Raw genomic sequence first — 17,906 nt, 5'->3', positions numbered from 1 at the left:
AATAAAGCATTTCATCATACTTTAAAAAAGATATTTAATCCCATGGCTCATTTCATGATCCTTCTATTTAATCAATTTAGCAGGTTAATATCTGGCTTATTAATAATCTTATTAACATACTTTCCCTTATTGAATAAAAAATAAACTATTACAAACTAGTCACAATCATCAGGAGTAGACCAAAGCTACTGAGCAAATAGACAAGCTATAAAAAAAAGTTTATTAAAAAAATAGACAACATATGTAAACATCTTTTTCAGTCACAAAGCTTCATAATACAGCATATCAGGCCCAGGCCTCAAATCTCTGCAGTGGGAGCACCTTAATTGTTGACTAATAAGAATCAGTTTAATTTATCTTTCAGTGAGCTATTAAGTCTATATGAAAATAAATAACCAGATTCTGCTAAGTATACTAATATACATAGAAAATCACAGATGTACAGTGGATCTCAGCAAAAACTATCTGCAGTAACATGTGAGATTGAGTCCTTTTATCATAATTGTCTTTTTAATATAGCTTCATTTCTAAATTCATAATGTAAAGCTGACGAAAATAAAGCCAACAGGAACAGAGTAGAGGAACAAGACAGATGGATAGCCATCACTCTCCCACCCTCACACACCACGCCACACACAGATGTACACAGTGTTTTGGTAGAAGCAAAACTGAAAACATAATTGCTATATTTTGTGTTTCATGTATTATTGTAGGCACATATTTCCTTTACTTTTAGCTGGAAGTTACATGCCCCAAGTGACTGAGTATGAAGTAGTCAACCATATTTTCAAGTGTGATACAATTTTGAAGAAACCAAATCTCTGTTACATAATTCAACAGCTACCCCAAAGGGAAGTCAAATCACAGAATGGACCACAACACAACAAAATGTAATTAAGTACCTGAGATTTTGCTGCAAGAATCTTAAATACAAGACTGTTTTCTTTAGGGCAAAATGCGCTTATATTAACATAATCCTTTCATGTCCTGTTCTTTATTTGCTGGGGCATACTTGTTAGATGACTAAGATGTTCCCAAATGGCTAAATAATACAATTTTACTTTTTAAAAATCTACTATAGGTAGATATTTTATCACACTTGATTTAATTTAAATTGCTGACCTTTTAATTATTCAGTAACTCTTAACCAAGGAAAAATTTTAAATGAAGTAACAAGTAATATTTGCAATTAAAGTTTTTCACTGTATGGAAAATTTAAGATAGTTATTATCTGTCATCTGCATAACCATATTCTAATGATAGAAGCATAATATATTTAACAGAAGAACCCAGACAAGTTTACCAAGCTCCTGGATAGCCATTTCATAGCTTAATAACTCAGTAGTCTATTTGTAGCATATCTGTATAATTCATAAAAGTGACTCATAAAATAATTTTAAATCATTTAAAAATCTGATCTGTTATCCAAAGATTCATTTTATAAATCCACATCTGAAAATAAACTATATTTTTCCTTTCTACAACAGCAACTTATCTCACCCAGCAGATATCTAACACTTATCCACAATTAAGTGAAATGTGAAATAACTATTATTGGAAAATACTTACATTCTAACAGCACTGCTGTTTCTTGACTTTGCAGTGTTTCTCACTGACTGTATTTGAGGTTATTGGGATGATTATGCATTTAAATAGAGAAAATAAAAATTTAATGACATCAATGTTTATGATGCATGACACATGTATCAATTAATTTTTAAAAACTCCATGGCAAAAGAAAAGCTTTACACTTCTGGATACCAAATCAACAGCTACTGATGACGGGGGACCTTTTTTACAGGGAGAACCCACAGGTTAGTGGGTCTGAGCTGTATACCATATGGTCTAAGTCAAATGTTAATGACTGATCTGTTTTAAATCTATTTTGGAGTTCCAATGGATAAAATTTTTAGAAGTTACATTCATTATAACTTTTATAAACTACATTCAGTAAAATTTTCTCAAAAGAGAGAAACATTGCATATTTTAGATGAGATTTGGACATACTTGTGCATTATAAGCCCACTGCTGAACTTAAGTAGCTTAAATAGGACTCTGCATCTATTCTAGTTATCAAATTTTTAAAAACAGACAACTTTCCTCACTAATATCACATTATTCTTGGCTTTTGTTGCACAAGTAACAAAAGAAAAGTGAGAAATGAAGAAAAGAAGAGAAAGGAAAATAGAAAATGAAGGAAGGCAACAGGAAAGAAGGAAACAGAAATGGCACTCTTAAAATTTTTGTGTGTGGGGTCGCGCGACTGAATGACAACAATACCAGAAAAGAATATAAATGGGGAGAAAAAGTATTTAAAGTTGTGCTTAAACACAGATTCACTCTGTTGTACAGTTCTTGCTGTATAGTGTGTGTGGTATTTCAAGTTGCTAGGTAAGAATCCAGTGGACAAACAATACAGTCAGCCAACAGCAATGACTTCCCTTTCTGGAGAAGTTAGACATCCATTACTATTTCAGTAACACGGCCACAGCTTTGAAAACACAGCAGCATGAAACGATTCAAAGGTAGACACCTTGTTTTCATTTGTTCACCTTAAAAAAACAAAAAGAAATGCTTAAACAACAGAAGGCACTTAAGACAGAAATTCTTTCTCGAGTTCATACAGAGATGGTCGGCTCGCTCTGCTCCTCATCCTGCACAGAGGCACCGTGCGGTCCCGGCTCTGGCCTTCCACGTCGGAGTCCAGTAAGGAAGGCATGTGGGGCTGAGTTCTCTTCTTGGGGCCGAGAGGACAGCTGTGGGCTGGTCCTGGACCACCCACTGCAGGGCCAGCCTGTGAGGGCTGAGACTCTGCTCTCGGCGGGAAGGCTTGCAGGGCACCTCCTCGGCTTCTTAGGGGCGGAGGGTGAGGCAGAGGCACCATATGGACAGCTCTTTGTTTTTCAGGCGGGACCTCACTTGGCAGGTCACTGTGAGGTCCAGACAGGGAGGGGGGCATCCCCCAAACCCACTCAGAGGGCAGTTCAGAGGCTCCGGGGGCTGAGATGAGAGCTGCACCAACGGGCAAAGAGAGGGTGTGATTAGACAGAGACATTGAAAACGATGCATATCAAGGAAAATAAACTGGGCGACTTCATTGAGGTGACCACCTTAAAGTAAGCTTTGACAAAAGAACCTGGACACAAACCTCACCTTACAAGCTGTTAGGATATATGGTTTGTTTTTATTAATAAGTACCTCAAAGTTGGAAAGATTGCTTGAATCTGTGGAAACTACAACTGTAAAGAGCTAAATCATCATCAGGTGCTTAGAACAATGATCATTAGAATTGTTTAATAAGCAGGAGAGATTTCAGAATGGGATTAGACTGGACTAAAATTAAGGCATAAAATGATGGTAAATATGACTGAATTCACTTTCAGCTGATAATTTGAAAAAATTAATGAAAATAAGGACACAGCTATGTTTCTACATGTTACACCTTCCCTTTTTTGTTCTGAAGAACTGACTTATTACCACCCTGTTGTTGTTCAGTCGCATCCGACTCTTTGCGACCCCATGGACTGTAGCCCGCCAAGCTCCTCCGTCCATGGGATTTCCCAGGCAAGAATACTGGAGTGGGTTGCCATTTCCTTCTCTAGGGGCTCTTCCTGATCCAGGGATTGAATCCATGTCATTTACATTGGCAGGTGGAGTCTTCACTGCTGAGCCACCAGGGAAGGCCTATTACCACTCTAGCAGATAATTATTGGCTTCACATTAAGAAAAAAAGTTCTTATGGGATTATCGTGATGGGATTTCACCATGTGCAATTATAAATTACTAATATTTATTGCATCATAAAAGAGCAATAAACCAATTTATTTAAAGACAATGAAAAATAATATTAGAAAAAATGCGCCTACTTGTAGCACACTTAAAGAGATAAAGGAAAAGATAGAGCAAATGAAAGCAGCCTCAGTTTTAATACACTTTATCACCAATCCTAGCATAACATTTTATGATCTAAAAAGCATTTTTCATATACATTATCTCATTTAATCCTCATGATCTGTATCTGACGTGACTGTAATCACATTTACATACAAAAGAAATAATAGTTAATCCCCACATGGCATCTACTGTCCATTTGATTTTTATGCCCCCTAAACTCAATCTCAACATAACTGGACAGTGAAGTCAGGTGATGCAGAAGACACGGTGCCACGGGGGAGGTAGGACAACCAGTTTTAGCACCAGCTCTCCTATTAATTATTGGTTCAGACTTTGTCAAATGATTGTCTTCCAAACATGAGGGGCTTGGAGCAGTTACTCTCCACATGCTCGCTCTGTTTTAATATGCTATTAAGTATTTGAGTTGCTGAAATTTAGTATTTTCCCCAGAATCTAAATGATAGTTAAGGTCAAATGAAAGAGTAAAATTAAATGAAAGTCAAATGAAAGGGTAAAATGCAAAGATTTATGTAAAGAGTGAAAACAAATTTGTAAATGTAATCCTATGGAAAAGAGAATCAGAGAGTCACACGGTTTTACAGTCCAGTCTCTACAGTGGTGTCTGGTACTTTCACCCATGAATGTAGCCTACCTGGGGGCTGGGGAGCACTTCCATCAGACATGGTCCTTCGGTGACTTGCTGCTCTCTCTTTGGAAGCAGCAGCGTAAGAAACGCCCCCACGTGTCAGCTCCATGAAGGAAGGAGGCGGGTTTCTCCACCCATCACGGCTGGTCTCCAGTCCTGGCATGGGGGTTGACTTCTGGCCCCTCCCTCCAAACGCAGGGCAAGGATCTGGAGTGGGCACCCGAGGGGCACAAGAGATGTGTGTGCTGCTCTCGAAGGAGTCTTCACCGTCGGTCTGCAGCAGGCACTTGGTGGAGAGGGAAGGCACGGACAGGAGGTTTGCAATGGTGGACGGTGGGGGTGAGGGGGTGCTGCTGGCTCCCTCGCCCACAGCCAGCAGCCTTGCGGCAGGGCTGGCACTGCGGCGAGACTTAGGTGCCCGCTGGAAGATGCCTTCTCGTTTCTTCCTGTCTTCCTTGGGCAATGGGTCTTCGGGAGCCTGTGCTTTCGTGAGCTCTCTTATGTCCAAGCCCAGAGCCACCGATGCCAGCAGCATGGTACAGCCGTACAGAGCAGACTCCGTTTTCTTTCTCTGGGGGGATCTGCTCAGACTGTTTGGAGGGGTCCCCTGAGGAGTGTCAGCAGCAGGGCTCACTGGGGTTCCCTCCTCCCGGCTTTCGGGTTCCACCGGGTTCTCTCTCTGGCCATCTTTCCAAAGAGGTAGATCGATGTAGGCCTGAGTTGGTGATTTTATCTGCTTTGGTTTTCTGTGTTCCAATCCATCAGGGGCAAGTTTTGGCTCTTCACAAGCACCTACATAGAAGGATAAACACACACACGCTAGGACCATTTTACAGCAAAAACCATGAAAAATACACTGTAAAACAAAGCTGAAATCTAGTAAATACATATTCTACATCATGACACATGGAGCCCTTTTCAGTTTAGCAAATGGTTCGTCCAGGAGGACCCTGCAGAAGGGGCATCCAGGGTGCTAGGACTCAGGCTCCCTGCAGAGGGACCGGCAAGCAGGGGCATTTGGCAAGCCCTGAAACCAAGGTAAACATGATCAATATCTGCGTAAGATCACACTGTCCTTTTGGGAGTCACTCGGGCATTCGGGAGACGTTGAATGCTTGCCAGGCACCAGGCACTGGGAGGAGAGTGGTGAACACGACAGATAAACTTTCTGGCTTTGAGCTGACATTCTAATTTGCGGGTGATGAAGAACACATACATTATGGGTTCCATGTAGACAAATCAGAATTTTAGATAAGAGTGATGAATAGGGGGAGAGGTTCAAGAGGGAGGGGACATAGGTATAGCTCTGACAGATTCATGTTGATATATGGTAGAAGCCAACACAATATTGTAAAGCAATTGTCCTCCAATTGAAAATCAATAAAAAAAATGTTATGGGGAAAATGGTGGAGCAAAAAAAAAAAAAGGAAAAAAGGCGGCTTGAATTTCTGGTTTGTGGCACTTTTACTGTATTTTTCTGAGTTTCCTTTGTGTGCTTTTGCGTGCTTTTCTTTCTTGAAGAATAAAAGAAAAATCTGCCTCATGAAAAAAAAAAAAAACAGTGATAAATAAATAAAAACGGGTACTGAGGTAGAGGGCTGGGGTGAGACACCACTTCGGCTGAGGTGGTCAGGGAAGGCTTTCCGGAAATGCTTGAGCTGAGACATAGACTCACAGAAGCACCCGGCCACACAGATGGGAGCGGGGAGGGGGCCTTCAGGCCGGACCGACGGTGTGAACCCTTTGCTCACTGACCCTTCCAGTGGATACAGGGTTAACTTCATAGAGACCCAGCTGGGTCAGCCACATAAATCCTTTTATTTCCTCCAAGTGACCTGTGGAGGAGTTATGAATAGGATCAAAATATTCTAAGAAAGAATAAAAACATTAAAAAAGAAAGGAGGACTATCCAGTCACAAATAATGAAACGTGTACTGTAGAAATAACAGTTTTGTGACTATTGATTGCCCTTCATGACTCCTCAAATGACATTTGATGATGCACTGCAGTATATAATGAGAGAACCTCCTGCCTTTATAGGCAAGAGCAAGTCAGCACAGTGACGAATCTGGTGTCAGAAAGTGCTTATCCAGGATTCAGAGCGGACCTGCCTCTGTTTACCTGAATGTATTTATGGGGATATTTAGGCTGAAACCACGTGCTTGTGATAACACAGAAGAAGAAAACTAAACATGAACAGTGAGTGATCAGGTGCGTGCAAAACTGAACACAGCACTGATAATGAATCCAAGGCGTTTATACCACGTTTAGCTAAAGCCTCTTTCCTTTGATCACAGTATCAAAGAGCTGTCTTAAGTTATTGAGGGTAAAGACCAATTTTGTCTTCTCTGGTGATAGCCATCATTGAGGGTTAACAACTACTGTATCTTTTCAATCTTTTAATATCTGAACACTGAACAGGAATGTTGGATACCGAAAGCAATGATGACTTAAATTAGAGATTCCAATGCAACACTCTCCAGCAGTAGTTTTCCACAGCTAACTAGCTTGACGATATTTTATCATGTCGTGGGGTGGGAATACAACCTCAGCAGAATGTCAGGGTGCCTCCATTTTCACATTTACTATTTCCTATACTAAATTAATTTGGATCTATCTAATAAATTATACCTATTTTTCTGGTAAAGAATCGGAGTTACAAATTCCTAATAAACAATGTGGAGCCTAATGATTACTTTCCGCCACAAACACTGCCAGGACAGAAGATAAGTTTTGAGCTCAGTGTAGCCCCACTGCCACTCTGACGCAGCTAACCTTTCTGACATCACTTCCGGAGCACTCACATGCTACGTCTATTTCCTGAAACCCATTTACCTGGCTGATCCACAAATAATGAAGCCAATGGCGTGGTTTTCTGATTTTTTATTACTATGGTTGACCAAGGACTGTTGCCATCTGAGAGAGGTCTTATTCTACAAGAGAAAAACGTTTATTTTGATATGATAGAACCACATGAAACACAAACTAGCTTTTAGTAAATGCACACTAACAAGATTTTTAGGTAGTAAAGAGAACACATTTGGATTCTGTGTGGAGAACACATTCTGTGTTTTAAAGAGCTAACAAAGCACAAATAAAACCTTAACATGAGCTGTAAAAAATTTTTAAACTGCTTAACCAAAATAATAATTAATTTAGTGTGATCAGCCCATCCTAGAAATTAACTTAATATTCAGGTATCTTTGTATTACTCTAATTGCTTTTTAAAAGCTAAGTCTGGCCAATGCAACATGTAAAAGGCCCTGCTAAAAAATAAATAAACAGAAAAGCACTGCTCCGTGCCACAGTGCACACTCAAACACCACCAGATGTCACACGTGTACCTTTCTCTGCCATCAGTTCTTTCTTTCATTTGAATCGAATTTGGACCCCAGGTACAACCCTTTTTCTTGAAGTTCCTTTTTATATCTTCAAATTCTTCTTGTCGACAGACGGTGTTTCTGCCCCAAGTTTTATTGCTTTCATCTGAGGTCACTAAACAGAGAGCATCACTCATTAACCAATTACAATTTTTTAAGTTTTAGGATGAATCAAATCAGTTGTGAAACTATCTTACTCAAAGTGTATAGATGATTGAGAAACATGAAAACAATGAAGAAATTATTTTTTCTCACCCTACTCAAGGCAAACGTCTGTCTCTAATCATAACAGTCAGAAAAGTAAAAGATAAATTTGAGGCAGTCATGAAGGGCTGATTATTTCTTTATCTATGCATTTAACATGATGCAATAGTCAGGATTTCATTTTACTTGGGAGGAAAAAAAAAAAGGCAAATTGAACATTTGACTTCGTACTTAATTTTTTAACCAAATCAGAGTTTAGAACCCAAGGAACAAAGGTCTATTTTGAAACTGTAATTCAGCCACTATTTCATTAGTCATCACAACTGTTTGGCTACAATTACCTTTTAAAACCTGAACATGTGCAAGTTTTCCCACATCTTGCCTTATTTCGTCCCCTTGTGGGGAGGTTGACCTCCACCTGTTGCTGACACACACGTGTGACACACAACTGCCTCCTCCCCCTCGCTGCTTGAGAATCATGGGGAGAGTGGCTGTTATTACTACACACTTAGAAAACAATCCTGTCACACACCAGAGGCGCTAAAAACACAGCTGAAAACATTATGACATATCTACACAGGGGGTAAAAATATACACTTTGGGTCTAACTGAAACTCGCACAAAACCACTGAAAGTTGAAAATGTAGTTAATACACCTGACCCACCGAACATGGCTTAGCCCAGCCCACCTTAAATGTGCTCATGTAGCCCCGTGGCTGATTCATGTCAATGTACGGCAAAAACCACTACAATATTGTAAACTAATTAGCCTCCAATTAAAATAAGTTAATTAATTTTAAAAAACGTGCTTAGAAGAGTTACTGTGTTTGTTTAGCTGCCAAGTTGTATACAACTCTTTTGTGACCCCACAGACTGCAGCCCTCCAGGCTTTTCTGTCCATGGGATTTCCCAGGCAAGAATACTGGAGTGGGAAGCCATTTCCTTTTCCAGGAGATCTGATCCAGGGAATGAACCCGTGTCACCTGCATGGCAGACAGATTCTTTACCATCTGAGCCACCTGGGAAACCCACTTGGAACAGGCACACTAGTCTACAGTTGAGCAAAATCATGTAATGCAAAGCCAATTTTATAATAAAGTTAAATATCTCATGTAACTTACGGAATCCACTAGTGAAAGTGAAAACCCGAGTAGCTGTGAGTATATGGCTTATTTCTCCTCATGACGGTGGGGCTGAGCAGGACCCAGCATCTTGAGAGAGGATGGTGCCTCGCATCACTCCCCAGGAAAAGATCAAAATTCAAAGTATGGTTTCCACTGAATGTGAGTCACTTTAAAACCATTGTAAAGTCAAAAAACCCTAAGTCGAATTATCCTAACGTGGGGGGGTCATGTGCATTAGGTTGGTCAATACACACCAAATAAGAGCTAAATCCCCAAAAGCAGAATACTGTCTTTTTTATAAAACAACTGGAAGTAACCTCAAATTCTGTTCAGTTTTCAAAATATCCACAAGTATGCTACTGATGTAATTAGGTTATACAAACATTGCAGGTACAGGCTTCACAAAATCTTGTAAGTCTCGAGATCTTATTTCAGTTTCTACTCTGTGGCCTGGTAACATCACCAATTGTGCAGAGTCTAAAAATCATTTATTGTGAAAATAAGAAAATTAGACTAAGAAGAAAATTTTGATTTCCAAATAGTTATGCTATTTGGTGCTATTCACATGCTTAGAAACCACTTATAAAAACATGTCTGCTTAAGTTGAATCCAAGTTCACTAGTGACAGAAACCCACCCAGAAGACCCCAAGGGGGAGAAAGCTTACACTGTATTGCTCGGAGTCGGGGGATCACTGTGGGGCTGCTGGGTGGGCTGGAGCTGCTGCTGTTCAGACTTCTTCGTTTGTCCAAGTTGGGGGAGGCCTGTACGGTTATTTTGTGCTGGAAGTCTGTTGGACATGGGGAGAAAAAAAGAGAACTGAGATTTGATGGTTTTAGGTGATTTTCATAGCCCCGTCTTTGGTACCTGGCAATAAAAGCAGAAATTGCCAGACAGTATGAATATGGTATGTCTCAGAGTCTGTTCCTGGTTTCTTACTTCTCTTTCATTCAGGATTCAAGTCCATAAATAATGATGCAGAATCTTGATACATTAGGCAGCACACTGAGACACACAAGGAAATAATATTACTGAGTATCTGTAGAACCCAACAGTCTTCTGGGAAAAAGAGTTACCTTCATTGAGTCTGACACAGTTGAAATGAAACTGAAAGAGGAGACACCCTGGGTTAAGCAAGTCCTGGTTCTGTTACTAACTGTGGACCCTAAACCAGCAAGGAGCCTCTTGGAGTCAGTTTCTGAGGCTTTTGGCTAGTACAGCAGACACCACCACGGGGTTGCCATGGTGATTAAGACAGAAAACGTACGCTATGCGGGGTTCAGAACATGCTACCCCGACGTTTACTCCTTTTTGTTGTTGTTTAGTCCCTCAGTCATGTCCAGCTCTTCGTGACCCCATGGACTGTAGCCCACCAGGCTCCTCTGCCCGTGGGATTCCCCAGGCAAGAACACTGGAGTGGGTTGCCATTTCTTCCTCCATGGGATCCTCCTGACCCAGGGATCAAACTCCAGGCAGATTCTTTACCACTGAGCCATCAAGGAAGCCACATTTACTCCTTAACCTGTTACGTTTCTACAAGACAGTTCACTCTTCATCACCCTAGCATGGAAATAGTCAGGTCTGGGTTTTTTTGGGTATTCATTTCCTTATGCAGGCTCCCATGTCACAGAAACTTGTATTAAACACATTTTTATGCTTTTCCCCTATTGATTTGGCTTTGTCAGTTTCATCTTCAGACCCAGTCAGGGTCAAGTGAAACTCCCCCAGCCTAAAGTTAAAAGTGTTTTGTGGCTAAGGTACCTACAAATGATGGTTACTATTATCTAACTGTGAGACAGTTAGATACAGGGTAGCTGTCATGCCAGACGAAATGCCAACAACTATGGGAACATATGAAAGAAAAGTAGTATTACCAGAGGAAAGAAAACTTTGTAAACTGTCAGAAGAAGTATTGAAAACTTAGAAGCAGGAAAAAGAAATGATTGGGTATTCTTTCATCGTGGTGTTGAGCTTAGCTGCTGACTAATTTTCTATTGATGGGGCTATTTTTACAACTCAGTAGAGACAAAGGTTAACTTGTAGATTTTGTCTGGTGATGATGCAAATAATTTTTGCCTGGTGTGAAAGAAAATCCCAAAGGTTATTATTTATTGCCATAATGGGCATTAACCAAGTCTGTATTTAGCCTAGCAATCGAATGTTAAGATTTCTTTATTAAATTGACCATAAATACTAAGCTCCTCAAATTCCCATGTGAACCAGTTTACATGGGTTCTCCATTAATATTAATTAATCAACATTAATTATTAAAATCTTTGACATGTTCATTTTACATTTGCAAGAAAGCTATAATTTACCTTACTGTATAAAATAATTATACTTTACAGAACCACATGGTATTGAATGAGGAGTTCGAATTTGGTAGGCAAGACAGTTATCCAATTACTCACATTAGAAAGCTGAAGCTGTCCTTGATATTGTGTTCTCCCTGACCTTCCACATCCAATCAAACACAAAATATCTTGTAAATTCTGTTCTGTATTCTTCTCAGATCTTTTGTTGAGAAATTTCTATTCCAGGTTCTGGAGTCAGCAAATTCCACATGTGAAGCCCAACCTACCACTTACCAGCCACATGAATTTGGGGAAAGTAACTTCATCTCTGTAAGTCACAGCATCTTCATTGACAAAAATGGAAAAAAGAATGATTCCTAGTCCACAGGACAGTTAGGGAAACTTAAATACAAAGAAGTACAGAAAGTACTTGGGCTTCCCAGTTGGCTCAGTGGTAAAGAATCCTTCTGCCAATGCAGGAGACTCGGGGTCCATCTCTGGAAGAGCAAACTGGCAACTCACTCCAGTATTCTCTCCTGGGAAATCCCACGGACAGAGGGGCCTGGTGGGCTACAGTCCATAGGGTCGAAAAAGAGCTGGATGTGACTGAATGACTAAGCATGTAACCATAAAAAATACTCAACACACATTAATGACACTTCTTGTTCTCTCCATCTCCACCACCACCATCATTTCACGCTGAGGCTGCTACAATCCTTTGGTCTGTCTCCCAGCAACTCCACTTGACCCCTCCGATCTACCTCACAACAGCCAGAGGCTTGCTTGAGTATTTATTTATCTATGGCTGTGCGGGTCTCTGCTGCAGCATGGACGCAGTAGTTGTGGCACAAAGGCTTAGATGCTCTGAGGCATGTGGGATCTTAGCTCCCCAACCAGGGATTGAAGCCGCATCCCCTGCACTGGAAGGCAGATTCCTAACCACTGGACCACCAGGGAAATCTCCAGGTGCATGCTTGTCATTCTCTGCTTCAAGTCCTTTGAAGGGTTCTCATCATTCTTAAAATTATAGATCGAAATCATAACATCCCCTCTAATTCCCTGCAAATCTGATCTGGGTTGTCTGTGCCACCCCTGTTCTCTCATCACTCGCCATGATCTAGACAAGGGGACAGCAGGCTTTTCCTAAGAAGTGCCACACGGCAAATATTGCAGCTTCTATGAGCCACATGGTCTGCTGACGGAGCGGGAAAGCATTCCAACAAAAACTAAAGGCGTGTGTTCCAGTGCAACGCTGCTATGGATGTTGCAGTTTACCTTTCCTGCAAGATTTATGGGTCAGAAAGTCTGCTTTTCTAGTATTTAAAGTGTATAAATCGTTCTTAGTTTGTGGGCTACAGGAAAGAGGTGCAAGGCTGAATTTGGAGGTAGAGTCAAGTCATAATGTCTTTTTTCAATTCCTGAAAGAAACCAAACTTCTTCCCATGTGCTTCCTGCCTGTTCTTTGGCTTCCCTTCATTGGTGGGGCTTCCGAGGTGGCTCAGTGGTAAAGAATCTGCCTACCAATGCAGGGGATGTAGGTTTAATCCCTGGTTGGGTTAGGAAGATCCCCTGGAGTAGAAAATGGCAACCCACTCCAGTATTCTTGCCTGGGAAATCCCACAGAGAGAGGAGTCGGATGTGCTATAGTCCATGGGGTTGCAAAAAGTCCGACATGACTGAGCATGCATGCCAGACCACATATTTGGCAAATTCCTACTTTGAGTCTCAATTTAACTTTTTTATCTTGGGGAAGCTATTTGTGAGTGCCTTAGACCAGGAGACATCACTCTACTAATCACTGTCACATGACTTTTCCTTCACAGTAGTTAATAATTACAGCCAAAACAAAAGAACATTTGTTTAATTATTAGCTTAAGACTCACCCCCTCCAATACAGTGTCAGTTCTCTACTGGGAGGGTTGTCAGTTGCCATCACTGCAACATCTCCCCCAAATGGGCACAGGGCCACGCATAGGAAGGATGCTGAGCGAATCTTTGCTGAATGAATGTTTTCTCTGTTTGAGATTACAGTATTCATGAGGGCAGAGATCATGTTTTGAAGACAACGCAGATGGAAGTGAAGTGCCAGATGGGAGCTCTGTCCCCCTACCATCTAAGAAAGAATGATCTGACCAGGCAAAGCAGCTTAAGAAAGGGAAAGAATTGATGCAAGAAAACAGTTCATCAGAACAGATGTCTAACTGAACTACAGGGAAGGGAAATAAGTAGGAAAAGAAAGAAATATTCTCACCCAAAGAGATAAAACAATTTAGACCGAAGAGCTTTATAAAGGTTCAGCTAGCCTGGTGGCTCAGTGGTAAAGAATCCAGCTGCAATGCAGGAGCTGCAGTAAATGTGGGTTTGACCCCTGGGTCAGGAAGATCCCCTGGAGTAGGAAATGGGAACCCATTCCAGTATTCTTGCCTGGAAAATCCCATGGACAGAGGAGCCTGGTGGGCTACAGTTCACGGGGTCACAAAGAGTCAGACACAGCTGAGCACAAACAAGCACATGGAAGTTTTTACAGCGAGAGGAGCCTGCAGCCCAGAGTAGAAGGCATGCATGCTCTCACAGGCCTCAGAACTAGAATAACAGAACCAGGCCACAGCATCTGAATGGCAAACCATGAAGAACGCGTGATGGGAGAAGAGCCGACAGGCACAGGTCAGGCAGCCACCACAGAAGGCACAAGACTGGATCTTAATAATACCTAAGATTCAGAGTGCTTCTGGTCTTCTGAAAAAAACCAAACACTTGTACTCGGGGGGAAAAAAAGGGCACTCTGTGCTTTAAACATAAACAAAACATTCTTTATGATAAACATCCTGCTCCTATGAAACCGAGAAAGGTTGATTCTGTCCCAGTTACAGATTGAGGAGCACTCAGGCTGAACTGTGAAGGGGTCCTGGCTGATGTCCAGTGTTTTTCTGGACTGCTTGCTAGACCTGTTCTCAAGGCATCTGCTCATGGCAGATTATCATGCGGTCCACAGGCTTTTGCTTAAACCTGTATATTTTCACTGGCAATATTTATGTTTCATGAAGGACACTGACACGGCTCAGTGGGAATCCTCATTTTACACTAAAAGTTGCAGTATTCGTTGAAAAGTCCTTTTGGGGCTTCTGCCTTCTCTCCCTAGGCACGTACACACGCTTGCTCACATTCACGCACGCCAGGCAGGTGAGTGTGGCAGGCCTCTGGCTCTTGCAAGTGGTTGAAGTTAGAATACCATGGCTTTAGAGACATACCAACTCCTGAAAGTTTCAAAACCTCTCTGATCTATTTTATATGTTCTAAAAACAGAACTTGGGTTCAAAACAAACATAATACAGCAGTGATATAAAGTGGTCAGAGTATAAATGTATCTGCAACAACCATTCTTTATCTCTATATAAGTTCCAAGACTGCACACAATTTAGTTTACCAACTCTTAGATTATACCACCTCAGTGTGTAAGCACTCATTTTCCTGACTAGGTAGCTATGCAGGATTGTCAACAGGAATAATTACATTTGAGTTTTCCTGCAATAAATCATCCTAGCTATAAATAGCCATAAAATGAAAAGCTGCCATCACTGATTATGAAGGAAAAAATTACAATGATTAGATAATTATTCAAATTTAATAACAATATTTTGAAAGAACTTTTAAGCAATATTCTGGCTCGTCATCTGAATCATTCCCTAACCACCAAAATGATTCTTTGCTTAACTCCACTTTTTTAGAAGGCTTAGGTGAGGATTTGGCTACTCTAGTCAAAAAGATAATCTAGGTTGATCTGTGTGTGTGTGTATGTGTGTGAAAGTTGCTCACACACAATGCCCTTGTTACAATGGCTGACCAATTTTTCAAAACAATTGAAAAGAAAAGAAAAAGGGGGTATCTATGAATATTATGAACCTTCAATTGCACCAGTTGAGTACACAATGCTAGTTGCAGGTTAACTGACCCCCAACCAGTTTAATTCCCAAACAGTACAGAAAGCTTGAAGGAAAAAATATCTCTTAGAATTCTTACCCTAAGGGAATAACTCCTACTAGGAGAACCTGATTTTTGCTCCCCATGCCTTGAGACCAGAGCTCTCTGGATCACTTATCTCATCTAGACCATCTCTTATTAAAAAAAAAAAAAAAAAAAAAAAACAGGAATGAAGTCTTTTAAAATTTTCTTATTTTCAACTGTTATTTACTATTAGTGAGTTTTACTGGAACAAAACCAGAAATATAGACCAATGGAACAAGACAGAATGCCCAGAGATAAACCCACGCACCTGTGGGTACCTTATCTTTGACAAAGGAGGCAAGAATATACACTGGAGAAAAGACAGTCTCTTCAATAAGTGCTGCTGGGAAAAATGGACATAGCTGTCCAGTTTTTACATATAGCTGTCATAAAAGAATGAAGTTAGAACTCTTCCTAACACCATACACAAAAATAAACTCAAAATGGATTAAAGATCTAAATGCAAGCATACATATTAAGAACCAGTTTGTAGGAGTCTCAGATACATTTCTAAGAAATTCTTTAAGCTAGATAGACATGGAAAAATTCCTACAAAAGGGATTTAAGTAGTTTGTAGCTGGAAAAATAAGTAACACCACCTTCCAATCTGTCATCTACCAGCTGTTTCTTCCTTAATAGTGTACCATGAAATAGTACTAAAATCTGGTAACTCGAAGAATTTTCTAACAGATCACAATATTGGAATCCACTAACTCTCTTGAATGTAAGGTACAAATAATTGCTTTCTCCACTGAGCGAAACTACTGAAGGAGAAAAATAATTGTTTTTATAGTTCTAATTCTTTTCTGGGGATCTTTGGACGTGTGTCCTACTTTGGGATGCTGTGTAAGTAAACTGTGTGTGTGTGTGTGTGTGTGTGTGTGTTGGTGAGGTGGCTTGTAGAGTCTGGGGATTCTGAGTTTCCATAGAGGTACCAGTGTCACAGCGATGTAGCACCATCTTGTGGGCAGAGGAGGTAACTACCACCCTAAATTACAGACACTGCATTTCATGCCTTTAAAATGGATTAGGATTATAGCAATAGATTTTGACGTTATGTTTTAACTAGAATTTTTTATTAAGTGGCACAAGGTAAAAAAAAAATATGTGGCTAAAATGACCCCTCTATTCTCAGAAGCAGAAAAGGGAACTAGTACTATCCAGGAATAATACAAATCCAGCAAAAATATTCAAATATATTCACTTTGTGCTGAATAAATGCAAGGTACCAGCCAGGTAAAATTTGAGAAGAAGAGCCCCAGGAATCCTGTGATACTTTGTTTAATCACTCTCTCATGAAGATTAAAGAATCACTGGAATGATTTCATTGTTTCTCCCAAGCTTCTTTTCCATCAGTTTCTAATTAGCTCCCCTCTCCAAAGTTTCCCCAGGGAATCTACGAATATTAATTATGGTAATATGGTCACAACACAGATAGAAGAACACTGATATAGCTCAGGACTAGAGAAGAAAACTCACACTGAATGCCTCTCTGAATTTGTCTATTGTCTATATCAAAAGCAGAAAGAAGCCTTACCTTAAAGAAAATAGACTATTTTAAAGGATGTCTGACATATCAGACAGTCCAGTGAGTTGTCTTTCAAGTTACACTTTGGCTAAAAGCAAACATTAGAAGAGAACCTGGAAAAGCACCTTTTTTTTGTTCCCAGAGAGGTCAAAGGTAAAATGAATGAGGACCACATAGCCAGTTCTCCCCTCATCAAACCACTTAATCAATGATGTATATACTGTGTACTTCTGACTACCCCACAGCAGCAATTTTCTGATCAATTAAGGACTTCTTCTGTAACCAAAGAAGTCACAGTACGTGGCAAGCTGTAAGGATTTTGTAGTAAGTATCTTTACAAGACAATGTATACATATTTTATATAAAACAAACTTCCTGTTACTGTTATTTAAATCAAATTTCCACACTATTACCAAACATCTCAGGAAAACACTGGAATCTGTAAAGAGCACTCTAAGATGTAACACACATAGAGAGACAGATACATACAGATATATACACATTGACTGCGTGTTCTCTATAGGCTGGGCTGCCTAGGTGGCTCGATAGTAAAGAATCCACCTGTCAAGCAGAAGACATATGAGACTCAGGTTAGACCCCTGGGTCAGGAAGATCCCCTGACCAGGAGAAGGAAATGGCAGCTCACTCCAGTATCCTTGCCTGGGAAATCCCACGGACAGAGGAGCCTGGAGGGCTACAGTCCACAGGGTGGCTAAAGAGTTGGACTTGACGAAGCAACAAACAACAACCCTCCAGGTGCAGCCGGCTCTTGCTCTGTCATCATCCTTCCCGCTGAGAAAACTGCTGCAAAACGCAGAGGGACAATTGATATTAC

At 40.5% G+C, this 17,906-nt stretch overlaps 1 protein-coding gene across 1 annotated transcript in view; it reads right to left on the bottom strand.

Annotated features, from left to right (window-relative positions):
- Window positions 1-201: 201 nt before the first annotated feature.
- The window catches only part of MAP3K21 (mitogen-activated protein kinase kinase kinase 21), a 58,669-nt gene continuing 40,964 nt past the window's right edge, over window positions 202-17,906 (bottom strand). Inside the window, exons 6-10 of the mRNA XM_005226238.5 lie at window positions 9,915-10,037; window positions 7,885-8,035; window positions 7,376-7,473; window positions 4,547-5,332; window positions 202-3,012 (exon numbers count right to left, since the gene is read on the bottom strand). Coding sequence (XP_005226295.1) covers window positions 2,594-3,012; window positions 4,547-5,332; window positions 7,376-7,473; window positions 7,885-8,035; window positions 9,915-10,037 — 1,577 coding nt within the window. The 3' untranslated portion in view covers window positions 202-2,593. The remainder of the gene's footprint in view (window positions 3,013-4,546; window positions 5,333-7,375; window positions 7,474-7,884; window positions 8,036-9,914; window positions 10,038-17,906) is intronic.

This window comes from Bos taurus, chromosome 28 (genome assembly GCF_002263795.3).
Source record: "Bos taurus isolate L1 Dominette 01449 registration number 42190680 breed Hereford chromosome 28, ARS-UCD2.0, whole genome shotgun sequence".
NCBI lineage: Eukaryota > Metazoa > Chordata > Mammalia > Artiodactyla > Bovidae > Bos > Bos taurus.
The sequence above is the reverse complement of the archived record's forward strand: the minus strand, read 5'-3'. Positions and strand labels throughout refer to the sequence as shown.